General features: G+C 63.5%; 2 protein-coding genes across 3 annotated transcripts; both read right to left on the bottom strand.

Moving 5' to 3' along the window:
- Positions 1-46: 46 nt before the first annotated feature.
- Positions 47-2285, bottom strand: PTPRCAP (protein tyrosine phosphatase receptor type C associated protein). The gene is made up of 2 exons (XM_081797681.1): positions 2142-2285; positions 47-887 (listed from the first exon to the last, which is right to left on the bottom strand). Exons 1-2 carry the CDS (start codon positions 2142-2144, stop codon positions 267-269), a joined length of 624 nt encoding a protein of 207 aa, XP_081653807.1. The 5' UTR covers positions 2145-2285; the 3' UTR covers positions 47-266.
- A 360-nt stretch (positions 2286-2645) lies between these two features.
- On the bottom strand, positions 2646-7931 carry CORO1B (coronin 1B). 2 transcript variants are annotated; one of them, XM_081797674.1, is made up of 11 exons: positions 7776-7931; positions 6796-6998; positions 6437-6559; positions 6228-6357; positions 5876-6057; positions 5669-5788; positions 4934-5038; positions 4707-4852; positions 4393-4450; positions 3256-3534; positions 2646-3108 (listed from the first exon to the last, which is right to left on the bottom strand). In XM_081797674.1, exons 2-11 carry the CDS (start codon positions 6994-6996, stop codon positions 2983-2985), a joined length of 1470 nt encoding a protein of 489 aa, XP_081653800.1. In that variant the 5' UTR covers positions 6997-6998; positions 7776-7931; the 3' UTR covers positions 2646-2982. The 2 variants fall into 2 exon arrangements, with proteins under 2 accessions (XP_081653800.1, XP_006743676.2); XM_006743613.3 differs by lacking the exon at positions 7776-7931 and adding an exon at positions 7213-7369.
- Positions 7932-11370: the final 3439 nt, after the last annotated feature.

The following is an 11370-nucleotide window of genomic DNA, read 5'->3' as shown; positions in this document are numbered from 1 at the left end:
GAGCCCCTGCTCCGAGATGGGAAAGGTCGCTACAGGACCACAGAGCCACAGGGCTGGAGGGGTTTTATTTCAGATGACCCCAGTGCCCCTAGGGGTGGGCGGCCTTCCTGGTGGGGACAGGGATGCACAGCTTGGGGGACAGAACCGGTGGGGGAGCGATCGTCTGAGACTCTTACATGGGGGGGGCGCAGGTGTGGGTGACGCTGGGTCCAGGGCAGCTCGGGACGCACAGGTGCAATGACAGGGACGGGACGCCACTCTGGCTCTTACAGTGCGGTGACGTGGAGGCCCCGGCCCCCAGCGGCTTCGGCGCTGTCGTCCCAGGCCGCGCTGCCAGCAAAGGCGTGCAGGTCGCTCAGCAGGGCCTCGGCGCTGCCCCCTGAGCCCGCCGGCCCCTGGCAGCTGAGGCCCAGGCCCCCTTCGCTGTTACTGTCACGCGCGTCCTCAGCAGGCTCCGGGAGCTGCTGGGGGCCGGGCCCCTGGCCGCCGCGCTGCTCCTCTTGCTGGGACTGTGTCTCCGCCGGGCCGCCCGCCACCTGGTAGTCCTCCTCCGCGTCCTGCTCGTCCTGCTGCCGCTCCAGGGCTCCGTCGCGCCACTCCGGCTCGGCCCGGGCCCGGAGCCAGCGGCCCGGGGGGCTGGCCCAGAGGAGGCGGCGGGTGTGGGCCCACAGCGCAGCGCCCAGGCGGGCCGGGTGATAGTAGCCCCCCGAGTCCCGGCTGAGGCGGCGCCAGGCCAGCGCCAGGCCGGCGACCAGCAGCAGCAGCACCAGCAGCAGCACGGCCACGGCCACGGTGCCGGAGCTCCCGCTGTCCTTGGCGCCGCTGCCCGAGCCCAGGACCCCTGGCAGGCCCAGCAGTGTCCCGAGCCCTAGGGCACAGGGCAGGTCCTGCGGGGAGACGGGCAGGGGGCGGTCAGGCCAGGTGACCGGCTCCCCGGTTGCCTCTTGGGCAAAATGGGGACAATCAAGCGGGAAAGCCCACGTCCTACGGGGTCCGTAAGGCTCTGGTCCTTTAGATGTGGCCCTGGAGCCTCTGACCCCGCCCCTGCCCCCCCTTGCCACCCCGGCTGCGCCCTGCATGAGCCTGCGCCTGCCACGGGCCTGCGTGCTGGCTGTTCCCTCTACACCCAGAATGCTCCATCCCCCGAGAGCCGCACGGCTGCCGGCTCACCTCGGCCCAAACCGTCCCCGAGAGGCTCTCCGGGAGGCCCAGTCTGACCTGGAGTACTGCCCTGCCTCTCAGCTCTGTGGCCGGCCCGGCCGGGCTCTACTTTGCTCTCCCTCGTACTCCTCACGCAGCCTGCCTTATCTGCCCCACCGGAGCAAGCAGCAAGGAGACAGGGGTCTTCCTGGCTCAAGCACTCATTTCTGGCACACACAGTAGGTGCCCAGTAAACACTGGTCGGACGTGTCAAGACTGACGGGTTGGGGGTGGGGATGGGATGTGGAGGGAGGGAAGGAATCAGCGAGGCTGCTGTTGGGGTTGGCTCTTCCTAAGGCGTGGGAATGGAGGGGCCAACTCTGAGACAACTGTTTACCCTCCACTTGATCAGGTCTCAGGATGGAGGGGGCGTCCCTGACACCCCTCTTCCTCTCCCACCCACAGGACTGCCCCAGCTGCAGCATTTCCGTTCAGCTCCCGTCCCCGGGGGCCTCAGGCTTGTAGGGCTCGGGGGCTGGGGGAGGCGGGTGTCGCTACCAGAGGAAGCCTGCGGTTGGAACAAGGCAGGTGGGAGGTGTTGGTGGGGGGAGGGGTGCCGAGATTCAAGCAAGCCTCCCCTTCACCCCGGGCTCTGTTTGCCTAGGCTCCAGGGACGCAGGTAGGTTCTGTGCCCAGGTCCCAGCTCACCAGCAGAACAGGTGAGAGGGTCTATCAGAGGTTCCCGAAGGGGGGCTGGGCCTGGAGAGGGGTGCTGGGGGGTACACTCTGAGTCCCGGGGAGGCCCACCTCTGAGGCGAAGTAAGAGAAAGGCCCAGCTTCTGCCCCACGCTTGCCCTGGGTCTCCCTTCTCTGCCCTCGGCCAGCTGCTTCTGCTCCTGGGCTCCAATGCGGGGGTCCTCCCTTAGTGCCCAGGGCCCAGACATTCCGGCTCTGACCTCCTGTGGCCCCCACCGCAGGACCCAGCGGGCTCCCGTGCTCACCATCAGTCCGCCGGCCTCGGTGCTTGGGCGCCTGCCACCAGCTCTGGCTGTGTTGAGTGGAAGTGAGCTCTGGCGCGCTCAGCCGCAGCTAGGGGTTACTGGGTGCTTCCGCTTCCTGCCCACGTACCCCACCCGGCCCTCCCTGCCATAGGCCCCTGCTGGGGGCCGTGGGCCTCTCGGGACCACTCTAACCCTTACACTAGGGGGCCTCACAGACCTCTCGCCGGGTGAGGCTGGGGCTGTGGAGCCTGTGGCCAGGCCTCCAAAAGAAGGACCCAGGCACCAGCTCAAAGCAGGACGCAGTCCTGGGCATCCACAGCTCTGTGGCCTCAGTTTCTCTAGCTGGCAGAATTCAGGGAAGCAACGACTTGGCGGGGCGGGGGGGGATGCTCATGGCCCCCAAGACCTTCCCCCCATCTGTGATCCCTGTGGGCCGGCCTCATCTGCCCCCAGCATTGCAGACTTCCTTTCCCAGCCCCACCTTTTGCAGAGGGCAAACCTGGCTTTTAGAAAGAGAATTTTATTTGGAATGAAAATATAGAGCTTGTCCCTCCCACTTCCTCCGGGAGGGAGCAAGGAGCTGGGGGGAGATGGTCCCTCAGAGTATAAGTTTGCCTTGATACAAAAATCCTCCACAGTAACAATGACAGCCAGGCGGGGGCTCCAGCCCGGGGCCCACAGGATGGGTTGGGGTGGACTGCCCCTGAACCTGCCCCAGAGGCCCTGGGCAGGGGGCAGGAGACAGCCAGCTAGTGGTGTGACTTGCCAGCAGAGGCTGGGTGAGGAGGGAGCTCGGAGGAGGAGGAAGTGAGGGGGAGTGGGATCCCCTGGGCCTGTGGTCCTACGCGTCCCCATTCTCCATGCGGCCGAGCTGCTCCTCCAGGCGACCAATGCGCTCCCCCTGCTCCTTGACCAGTGCCCTCAGCGCCCGCAGCTCCTGCATCACCTCCTCCAGCTTCCCGGCCTCCTGCAGGGACGTGAGGGCACGAGTCAGGGGGTGCGGAGCTGCAGCCCTCCCCCAACCTACCAGGCCAGGGCCTGAGCCCGGGAAGGATTCAGACGCACGCACAGCAGACTGGGGTGCCGCCTGGGGGGAGCTGGGCGGGGCACGTACCGTGGCTCCCGCGAGGCTGCCAGTGGGGACGGTCGTGTGGATGGACGCAGCAGAGATGGAGGCCCCGGGGCGGGCTGAGCTCGGGGCCGCGGCAGGCCGGCTATCGGATAGTACGTTGCGCCTGCTGACCTTCAGGTCCCGCTGCTTGCTGGGCACGTAGGCCTCCCGCAGGGAGATGAGGATGGGGCTGGCATCCTGCCCGCTCACCCACTCCTCTGCCTCTAGGGCCGCCTCGGGCCCGGCTGTGTCAGGGTACAGATCGTCCTGGAAGAGGTCCGACTGCGCAGGGGGTGGGGGAAGTCCAGATCAGCCGGGGGCCCAGTGGCAGGGTCCTCTTCTCTTGTCTGGACCCTGGGTAGCCACCTCCTCATTGATTTCTCTTGGCCTCCAGGCCTGAACCCTGTCAACCCATCCTCCAACGGCCTGGCCCCAAATGGCCTCTCTAAAGCACAAATCTCTCGTTTCACTTCCTTTCGGGATATGGCCAACAACTCTTCTCAGAAGCCTTCCTAACACTCCTAAGCAGAGGTCAGCCACGTGGCTTCATGGGATTCTGGGAGCCCTGTCTGTGTCCCACGGACTGTGAACCCCGCCAGCCTCATTCACGGCTCTCCTCCCTGGGATGTGCCTGGCACGCCGAATGGTTCACTCGGTGAACGCTGGCTGGAGAAGAACGAAGCTCGTCCAAGGTTCTTGGCTGGGCATCTGAGGCCAGGCCACACGTGGACTGATCCCCTCTTCATGGGAGTTTCCACCACAGCCAGACTCCCGTCCCTCTCTCTGTTCTTACCTCCGTGCCCTTTGCCTGGCCTTGACCCACCGTTGGCGGGCCCCACCCTAGCCATGCTGTTGGGTCCTGCCTTGCCTGCCACAGGGAGCCCTTCACGGTGGCCTGACATCTGTCTCCTGTGGCTCTTCCAGAGCAAGGCCTCAGCTCACCCTGTCTCACCCCGTCTTATCCCCTGCCTGGCACAGTCCAACGCATGGCGGCAGGCCAAACCCCTGCTGGTGTCTGTCCAGCCCATTGACCATATCCACACTCAACCACGTCCCGTTCACAGGCCTTAGCCCGGTCACCCCCGCAGGGCCTGTCCGCTGAGGAAGGGAGTGGGTGGGCAGGGGACCAGGTGGCCTCACCTTTCTTGGCACAGTCATGACGATGGGCTCACACTTGCGCTCATGCAGTTTGTAGAACCTGGGAAAGGGAGGGAGGGACCGTGGGTGGAACCTCCCCCTCACAGGCTCTCCTGGCTCCCTGCACTCTCCGCTTCCAGGCCTCACCCCAGCCCCTCCATGGTCGGACCTTGACCCTGGCCCTGCTGTGGGCTGGTTCCCGCTCCTCAGCAGCCTCCGAAGGTCTGACCTCTCACCCTGCCCGGCCATGGCTGGGCCTCTGCCGCTGGGGCCAACTCATCCCTCTGCAGCCAGCCACCCGGGGGGGCCCTTCTTACCGGGCGATCTCGCACTTGCTGACCTCCAAGCCCCTCTTAGGCATGCTGCCCATGCCCCTCTGGGGTTCCTTGCTGGTGAATGTGTTCAGGAAGTGGATATAGGGGGGCTCATCTGTGATCTCAAAGTACCGGATGCTGGAATCACCCTGTGGAGTGGGAGGTGGCAGGGGTCAGCACTCAGGCACGCAGCCTTCTTCCCTGCCCCCATCCACCCTGCCTGGCCCCACCTTGCCGCAGACGTAGACCACGCTGGTGTCAGGGTCGTAGAAGGGCAGCAGCGCCCCATTGCTCGAGTCCAGTTCCTGCAGGGCCATGGGTTCCTCAAGGTTTTCCTGGCACACGGGGTGGTGGGCAGTGAGGCCAGGCCAGGACTTTCCTTCCCTCTCCTCACCATCCCAGCCCATCAGGACTGGCCCCAGGCAGCCTCCCATGCTGGCGGGCACTGTCCCCACCAACGCCAGATGGGTTCTCTCCCCCCTCCTGGATCCCCTCCACTCCCAGGATCCCTCTTCCCTGGCCTAGTCCAGGCCTTTAGTCCCTACCACGTGGGAGTGGAGGGTGCCGGGCAGCACTACCCCCCGTCTCAGAAGGATCCACGGAGGTCACTATACAGAAGCCACAGCGCTGTGGGACAGAACACTTCAGGAGAAGGGCTGGGAGGCCTCCTGGGGGAGAGGGCCTCGGCACTGGGCCCCGAAGGACAGCCAGATTGGAACAGGCAAGCAAAGGAGGGAAGGGCCTTTCAGTTGGAAGAACAACGTGGGCTAAGGCCTGGAGGTAGCTGGAGGCAGCAGGGGAGGCTGGAGAGCGAGGGGCAAGGGTTCCAGGCCCCGAGAGCCTCAGCTGCCAGGCTGAGAACCTGCGGCCCACAGGCCTCTCTGGGGTGACTCCCGCCCTCCCTGCCCAGGGTGGGGTCCAAGGCTCAATCAAGCCTGTCCCGTCAGCTGGCCATGGCCACTCACCGGGTCCCATAGCGCCAGCTGCCGCTCGCTCATGCGGCTGAAGCCCGTGGTGAACACCTTGCCATCCGCCAGGAAGATGGCCCGCATGGGACGGGCCCCTTCGTGAGCCTTCTCCCTCTCCTGTCCGGGGGACAGAGTGGTCAGTGCGGCACCCGACAGAGCCCCTCGGCCTGCCCACTACCATCCTAGGCCCCCCGGGCCACGTACCGCCACCAGGGTGCCCCGGCGGGGGTCGATGATGCGCACACTCTTGTCCTTGCAGGCAGAGCAGAAGAGGCTGCCGTTGCGGTTCCAGCTAACGTTGTAGATGAGGTCGGGGTGCAGGCTGTCCAGGCGGTACAACTCCTCCGCCGTGCCCACGTTCCAGATGAGCACCACGTTGTCACAGCCTGCCGGGCAGGGGGCCATCAGCCCACCCTCCGGGGGCCACACCTGGCCCCTTGACCTCTGTGGGCCTCGGCTTTACCACCTGTCAGATGGGCCTGGGAGAGGGTGTGGGTTCCGGGGCTGTGCACAGAGGGGGGCACGGGGGCTGGGGGCTGGGGGGGGCAGTGCGGACCTGCACTGAGCAGCACGTTGCGGGCGGTCGGGTGCCAAGTGACAATGCCCACCCTCTTGGTGTGTCCCTCCAGCACCGCCACCGGCTCTGTCAGCGGGGACGTGAGCCCGTTCTCCGGGATCTGCCACACCTACGGGAGGGGTGGAGATGCCAGCTGAGGCCTGGAGCCACACCTGCGACCCAGGCGCGGCCGCAGCCCCAAGCCTCACCATGACTGTACAGTCCTCCGAGCCGCTGGCGATGACCTCGTCGTTGTGGGGACACCAATCGATGTCCAGGACGGGTCCCGTGTGTCCGCACACCGTCGGGTAGGCCTTGTCGATGCGGCCCGTCTGCGGGCATGAGAGGGGCGGTCAAGGGTGAGCGGGAAGCGCCTGTTGCCTCTGACCCTGACTCGCTGGCAATAAAAAACCTCCATCTGGGCTAACACCTCTTTTAGACAATAAATCTGGGTTATGACACCTGCCCAGCAGTGTGGGCGTGGGCAAGATACGGAAAGTGAGGTGAGCAGAGGCCTGGTAGGTGTGGCCGAGTCTCCAGTCCTTCCCCCAGCCCTGATGGGGCCCACCTTGCTTAAGGGGAGCACCAGGAAGGCACCCCCGCCGCTGGCCTCCACGATCACAGCCAGGAACTTGGGATTGACGGCACAGAAGGTGCTGTCCCAGGTGACACGGGACACTCGAATATCTTCATAGCACTGGTCATTCTTGACTGGCTGTCCAAACACGTGCCGGAATTTGCTCTGCCGAACCACTTTGCGGAAGGACATGTCTGTAGGGTGGAGAGACTTCGATCAGCCCTCACCCATCCCAACAACCCCCAACCCTCCCAGGGCTGCAGGAAGGGAGGCGGGGAGGCTGCAACCCGGTCATGGTAACCCTCTTGGCTTTCAGCTTCCCCAGTTACAGAGCGGGGTCACAGGTGCAGCCCCTGGCTGCCACCCACCAAGGGGGCATCTGAGGTGGAGCAGGGGGAGTGCACTGACCCAAGGCCCACACTGCTGAGTCCGGAGGGGCTTTGCAGGACCCTACCCAGGCCCCTCCCTGGCTCTGGTATGTGTGGGGGAGGTGGGAGGTGCCGAAGCCTGGGCAAGCTTAGCTCCTCTGTGGGTCCCAGTCAGTTTCAAGCAGACTCCTTCCTGCCCAGGATTTGGAAGTTGGGTGATGGGGAAAGGTCTCCAGTGTGGAGCCGCGCCAGGCCCCAGTTCTGAGCCCCGGGGAATGTGCAGCGCCTGCAGGAATGTGCAGGGAGCTGCAGGGAGCCCCAGGCCGGTCCAGGGGGCCTGGCAGGACTGGGGGGCAGGGGTCTGGATGCCGCTCCCGGCTGCAGACCATCCCAGGGCGCCCTCAGAGCGGGGTCCAAGGTGAACCGTGGTGGGGGGGGGGGAAGAGGCTGGGCGGCCACAGGGAGTTGGGACTGAGGGTGGAGTGCCGCAGGGGGTAAAGGCTCCTCGGACTCGCGACCCCCCACCCCAGCCTCCCGCGGCTCCGCCCCGCAGCCCCGCCCGGTCCCCCGCCCGCGCCCCCAGCTCCGGCCAGCCGCGCTCACCGGGGACGCCGGGGGCTGCGGCACCGGCCTCGGGCGGCTCCGGATCCCGGCCTCTGGGAAGCAGGAAGCGGGAATCAGGAAGTGACAGAGGAGCCGGGGGCAGGGGGCGGGGGGGCGGGGCGGGGGCTCGCGGGGGCGGGGCCGAGGTCACGCGCGGAGGGGCGGGGCGGGAGACTGCCAGCGGAGCCCCGGAAGCCCCGAGCGCCGGGGCTAGAGGAGCGCAGGGGCGGCGCCTGGGCGAGCCCCGCCCCTCAGGCGCCTGGGTCCCTCCGGGGCGAAGGGGCAGGGATAGGGGTGGGGGTCGGGCCGGAGGGGCTGTAGGTGCGGGGTGCAGCCCGCCCGCCGACCGCGGCCCCTTCCCGGTCCTGCTCCTCTGGCGGTGCCCTCGAGAGTACCAGGATTGGGTGGAGCCCGCGGTGCCAAGCCCCCATCCCAGTGCATACTTCCGGGTGCCCCAGTCCACCCCTGACTCCAAAATACAGTATCCAGGCTGACAGTCGATATATTCACGTGTCTCTTTTTAAAGGTTAAAAAAGTACACGCTCGTGATGAACAATGTAAATACAACAGCAGTGTTTTAAGGGGCGCGTGGAAGGCCCAGCCAACTCATTGTTTCCGATGAACACCCCTGGGGCCTGCTGGGCCTCTTTATTAAAAATAGAAATGGGGACATGCCCCCTGCCAGATCCCAGCCTAGTGGTCTGTCCGCAGATGTCTCCCTCCTAGCTAGCTCCTGGGACAGGAGCCCAGACTGGCCTCCTCAGATCTACCCCATCCCTGTCCGTGTCCCACCCTGGGGGGACTTGGGTGTCCCTGTAGGTCTGACAGGCAGAATCTGTCCCTTCTGCCTGGGGCTGGTGTCCCTGGGGCACTGGCCACCTCCCTCATCTTCCTTGAGGTGATGGTCAGGGTCTCTTTCCCAGAAAAAGAGAGGAAGGGGGGAAGAGGAGAGAAGAGCAAAGCCAGGAGTCTTATCTGGGGCAGCAGGAGGCCCCACTGTGTGTCTCACGCTGGCTGGGGCTTATACCCTATTCACCCCGCTTCCCACTCCCTGATGAGGAAACAGCTCAGAGGGGAAGGGTGCCTGCCCCAGGTCATCCCACCAAGATTTAGCCCCCATCTGTTTGGCTCCAAAGTCCTTGCTTTTTTCTCTGTTCCACACACCCTGGGACAGGCCGGCCCTTCCAAAAAAGGAGAGGAATGAGGGTGCTTTGGAAGAGGGAATGCTGCCACTAAGCCTCTCTCTCCATTGTGCCCTCCAGGCAACAGCCAGGGCTTGTCTAAAGCCCAAACCAGACCCCGTACCCCAAACCCTCCCCTCGGCTCCTCATTGTCATGCTTGAAATAATCCCCATAGTCCTTGTGCCCCGTCCCCCCCATATGTTACCTTCCTCTGTCCTCTCCCTGCATGTGGCCCCGTGACACGGATCCTCCTGTCCCTGAAACAAACCACCTTCTTTCCCACCCCAGGGCCTGGGTACGTCCCGTTCTTTCCATCTGGAAACTGTCCCCCCAGCTTGTGAAAAGGCCCCATCCCTCACTTTCTCCAGGTCTCAGACCAACCCCTCACTGGTCACTCTCTTGCCCTTACTTGTTCCTCCTGTATCCTTCTTAATCCGTATCTGATGTTCTATTATGTAATTAGTTGTGTATTTGCATTTTGTCTGCCCCACTTCACTAGAATGTTAGCAAACTGTGGTTCGCACTTTGTCCTGTTTCCCACTGTATCCCCAGCACTTAGAATGAGACTTAGCACACAGCGTGGGGTCAAGTCCCGTACCTGAATGAATGAATGAACAGCAGTCCCGAATGTAGAATTGAAAATGTTCATATTCACAACTCAGAATAAACATACCTCTCAGCTGGAGAAGGGGTGAGTCTCCTAGAAGGCAACAGGAGCCCCCGCCCTCTGGGGTGTTAGGGGTGAGGTAGATGGACTGTGGAATGTCAGGGATGAGCCCTCCCTTCAACCTCTCTGGCCTTGGGTGCGCATGCTTCCTCTAACACAAAACCCTCTTCTGGGGTCACCAGTAGAACTCCTCTTTATCCCACAAAACCCTTCATAGCACTGCTCTTTCTCCTGGATAACAATTCCCCGTTCTGGGTGAGATTTCCCCTCAGGGACCTTGGAGGTGGGGCTAGCCCACTCTCCCAAAGGCTGGGTTTGGAATGGGGACCAGAGTTGAAGGCAGGTGGTGGGCACTTGGGTTTTAGTGTCTGATCTGCCTGTCCTGTTGAAAAAGCTTTGGGACCCCTCTCTGGGAGAAGAGGGAGGAGCGCTGCAGAGTGCCCCAAGGGGGACACCAGTCCAGACCCTGCCTCCAGGGAGTGTGCACCCAAAGGGGTGGGACAGTGGGAAAGCATTTCTTGCAGAACGGGAGGCAGTATGGTGGAGGGGACAATGCCTAGTGGGCAGCATGCTGCCACGTGGGCTCTGGCCCCGGGGTGAGTGTTGGTCCCAGGCCTGGGTGAGGTTTGGGGATGCCCACTGGCATAATTAAATTAATGGTTACTAATTATTCAGCACTTACTCTGTGCCAGGCAAAGGATCCAAGTACTTCATAGATATGAACACTCCTAGGAAATGGGGACCATTGATATGATCCCCATTTTACAGATGAGGAAACGGAGTCCCAAAGAAGCCAAGAGCCTTGCTGAAGATCACACAGCTGGTGAGTGGTGGAGCTGGGATTCAAAAAACCCCCAAGGGGCACCCGAGGCCATGCCCCTCACCCCACTCATGTGTCCCCACAATGGAGGGTTGGCCGGAAGATTACCTAGCAAGTGCTCAATAAATGAATGAATTCAACAAATTTATGCCCATTCAGAAATCTCTCTCTGGCAGCCTCAGCATCCACAGTCCCATCAGCAGGAAATGCTAGAATTCTGCCCCCCACCCCCCGCATTGTCACCATTCAGCGTGTTTCCATCCCCAGGGCCCCGTTCATGACAGCAGCAGCCTTTGCAAGGGGAACTCTACCACCCCATTCTGCAGAGGAGAACACCGAAGTGAAGAGGGAGCTAGCAACCAGAGCCCAGGACCTGCACCCTGCACCTCTCCAGACCTGCACCCTGCACCTCTCCAGACCGCAGGCCCTGCCCGCTGCTTTTTTCAGACAGAAGCAGCCCTAGAAGGGCCGCACAGAAAGGTCTTTTCATCTACACCTGCTGGTCAGGGCAGCGCTCGGCTACTGGCAGTGGCAAAGGGCCGGGGGTGGGGGGTTGGGAGGCGTTAAAAGGGTGAAGGGCTCATGGTTTTGGAACACAGAGGGGTGACAGAAAGCTGGGTGTTGGGGGCAGCCAGAAGGAAGCGCTGGTGTGAAAGGGAAGGGGGCGGGGATGAGAACTTCAGCGCTTCCTACTTTTTCTTGCAGTGTCTGCAGCTTGAGAGGGAAGAGCGGGGCTCTGCCCGGAGATGCTATGTGACCTCTTGGGGGCCTGTACCCTTTCTGGAGCCACTGGTCCCCAGAGCTCTCTGTTTGGACATCATCCCCTCTCGGCCCCGGGGGCTGAGTGCATAGAAGGGGCTCTGCTGGAGGCGGGACCAGGGCACTCTCTAGACCAAGCGGTGGGGCGGGGGGGGGGGGGGGGGGGG

Source organism: Leptonychotes weddellii, chromosome 11 (genome assembly GCF_054177405.1).
Source record: "Leptonychotes weddellii isolate Sample4059 chromosome 11, ASM5417740v2, whole genome shotgun sequence".
NCBI lineage: Eukaryota > Metazoa > Chordata > Mammalia > Carnivora > Phocidae > Leptonychotes > Leptonychotes weddellii.
The sequence above is the reverse complement of the archived record's forward strand: the minus strand, read 5'-3'. Positions and strand labels throughout refer to the sequence as shown.

Bases quoted from the DNA above. Each gene is read 5' to 3' on its own strand.
- CORO1B (XM_081797674.1), bottom strand. From the start codon at position 6,996: ATGTCCTTCCGCAAAGTGGTTCGGCAGAGCAAATTCCGGCACGTGTTT. The intron at 5,789-5,875 runs GTACGTGGCCCG...TCCCCCGGACAG, and splicing joins GCCGGGGCACCCTGGTGGCG to GAGAGGGAGAAGGCTCACGA. The intron at 4,451-4,706 runs GTAAGAAGGGCC...TCCCTTTCCCAG, and splicing joins AGCAAGTGCGAGATCGCCCG to GTTCTACAAACTGCATGAGC.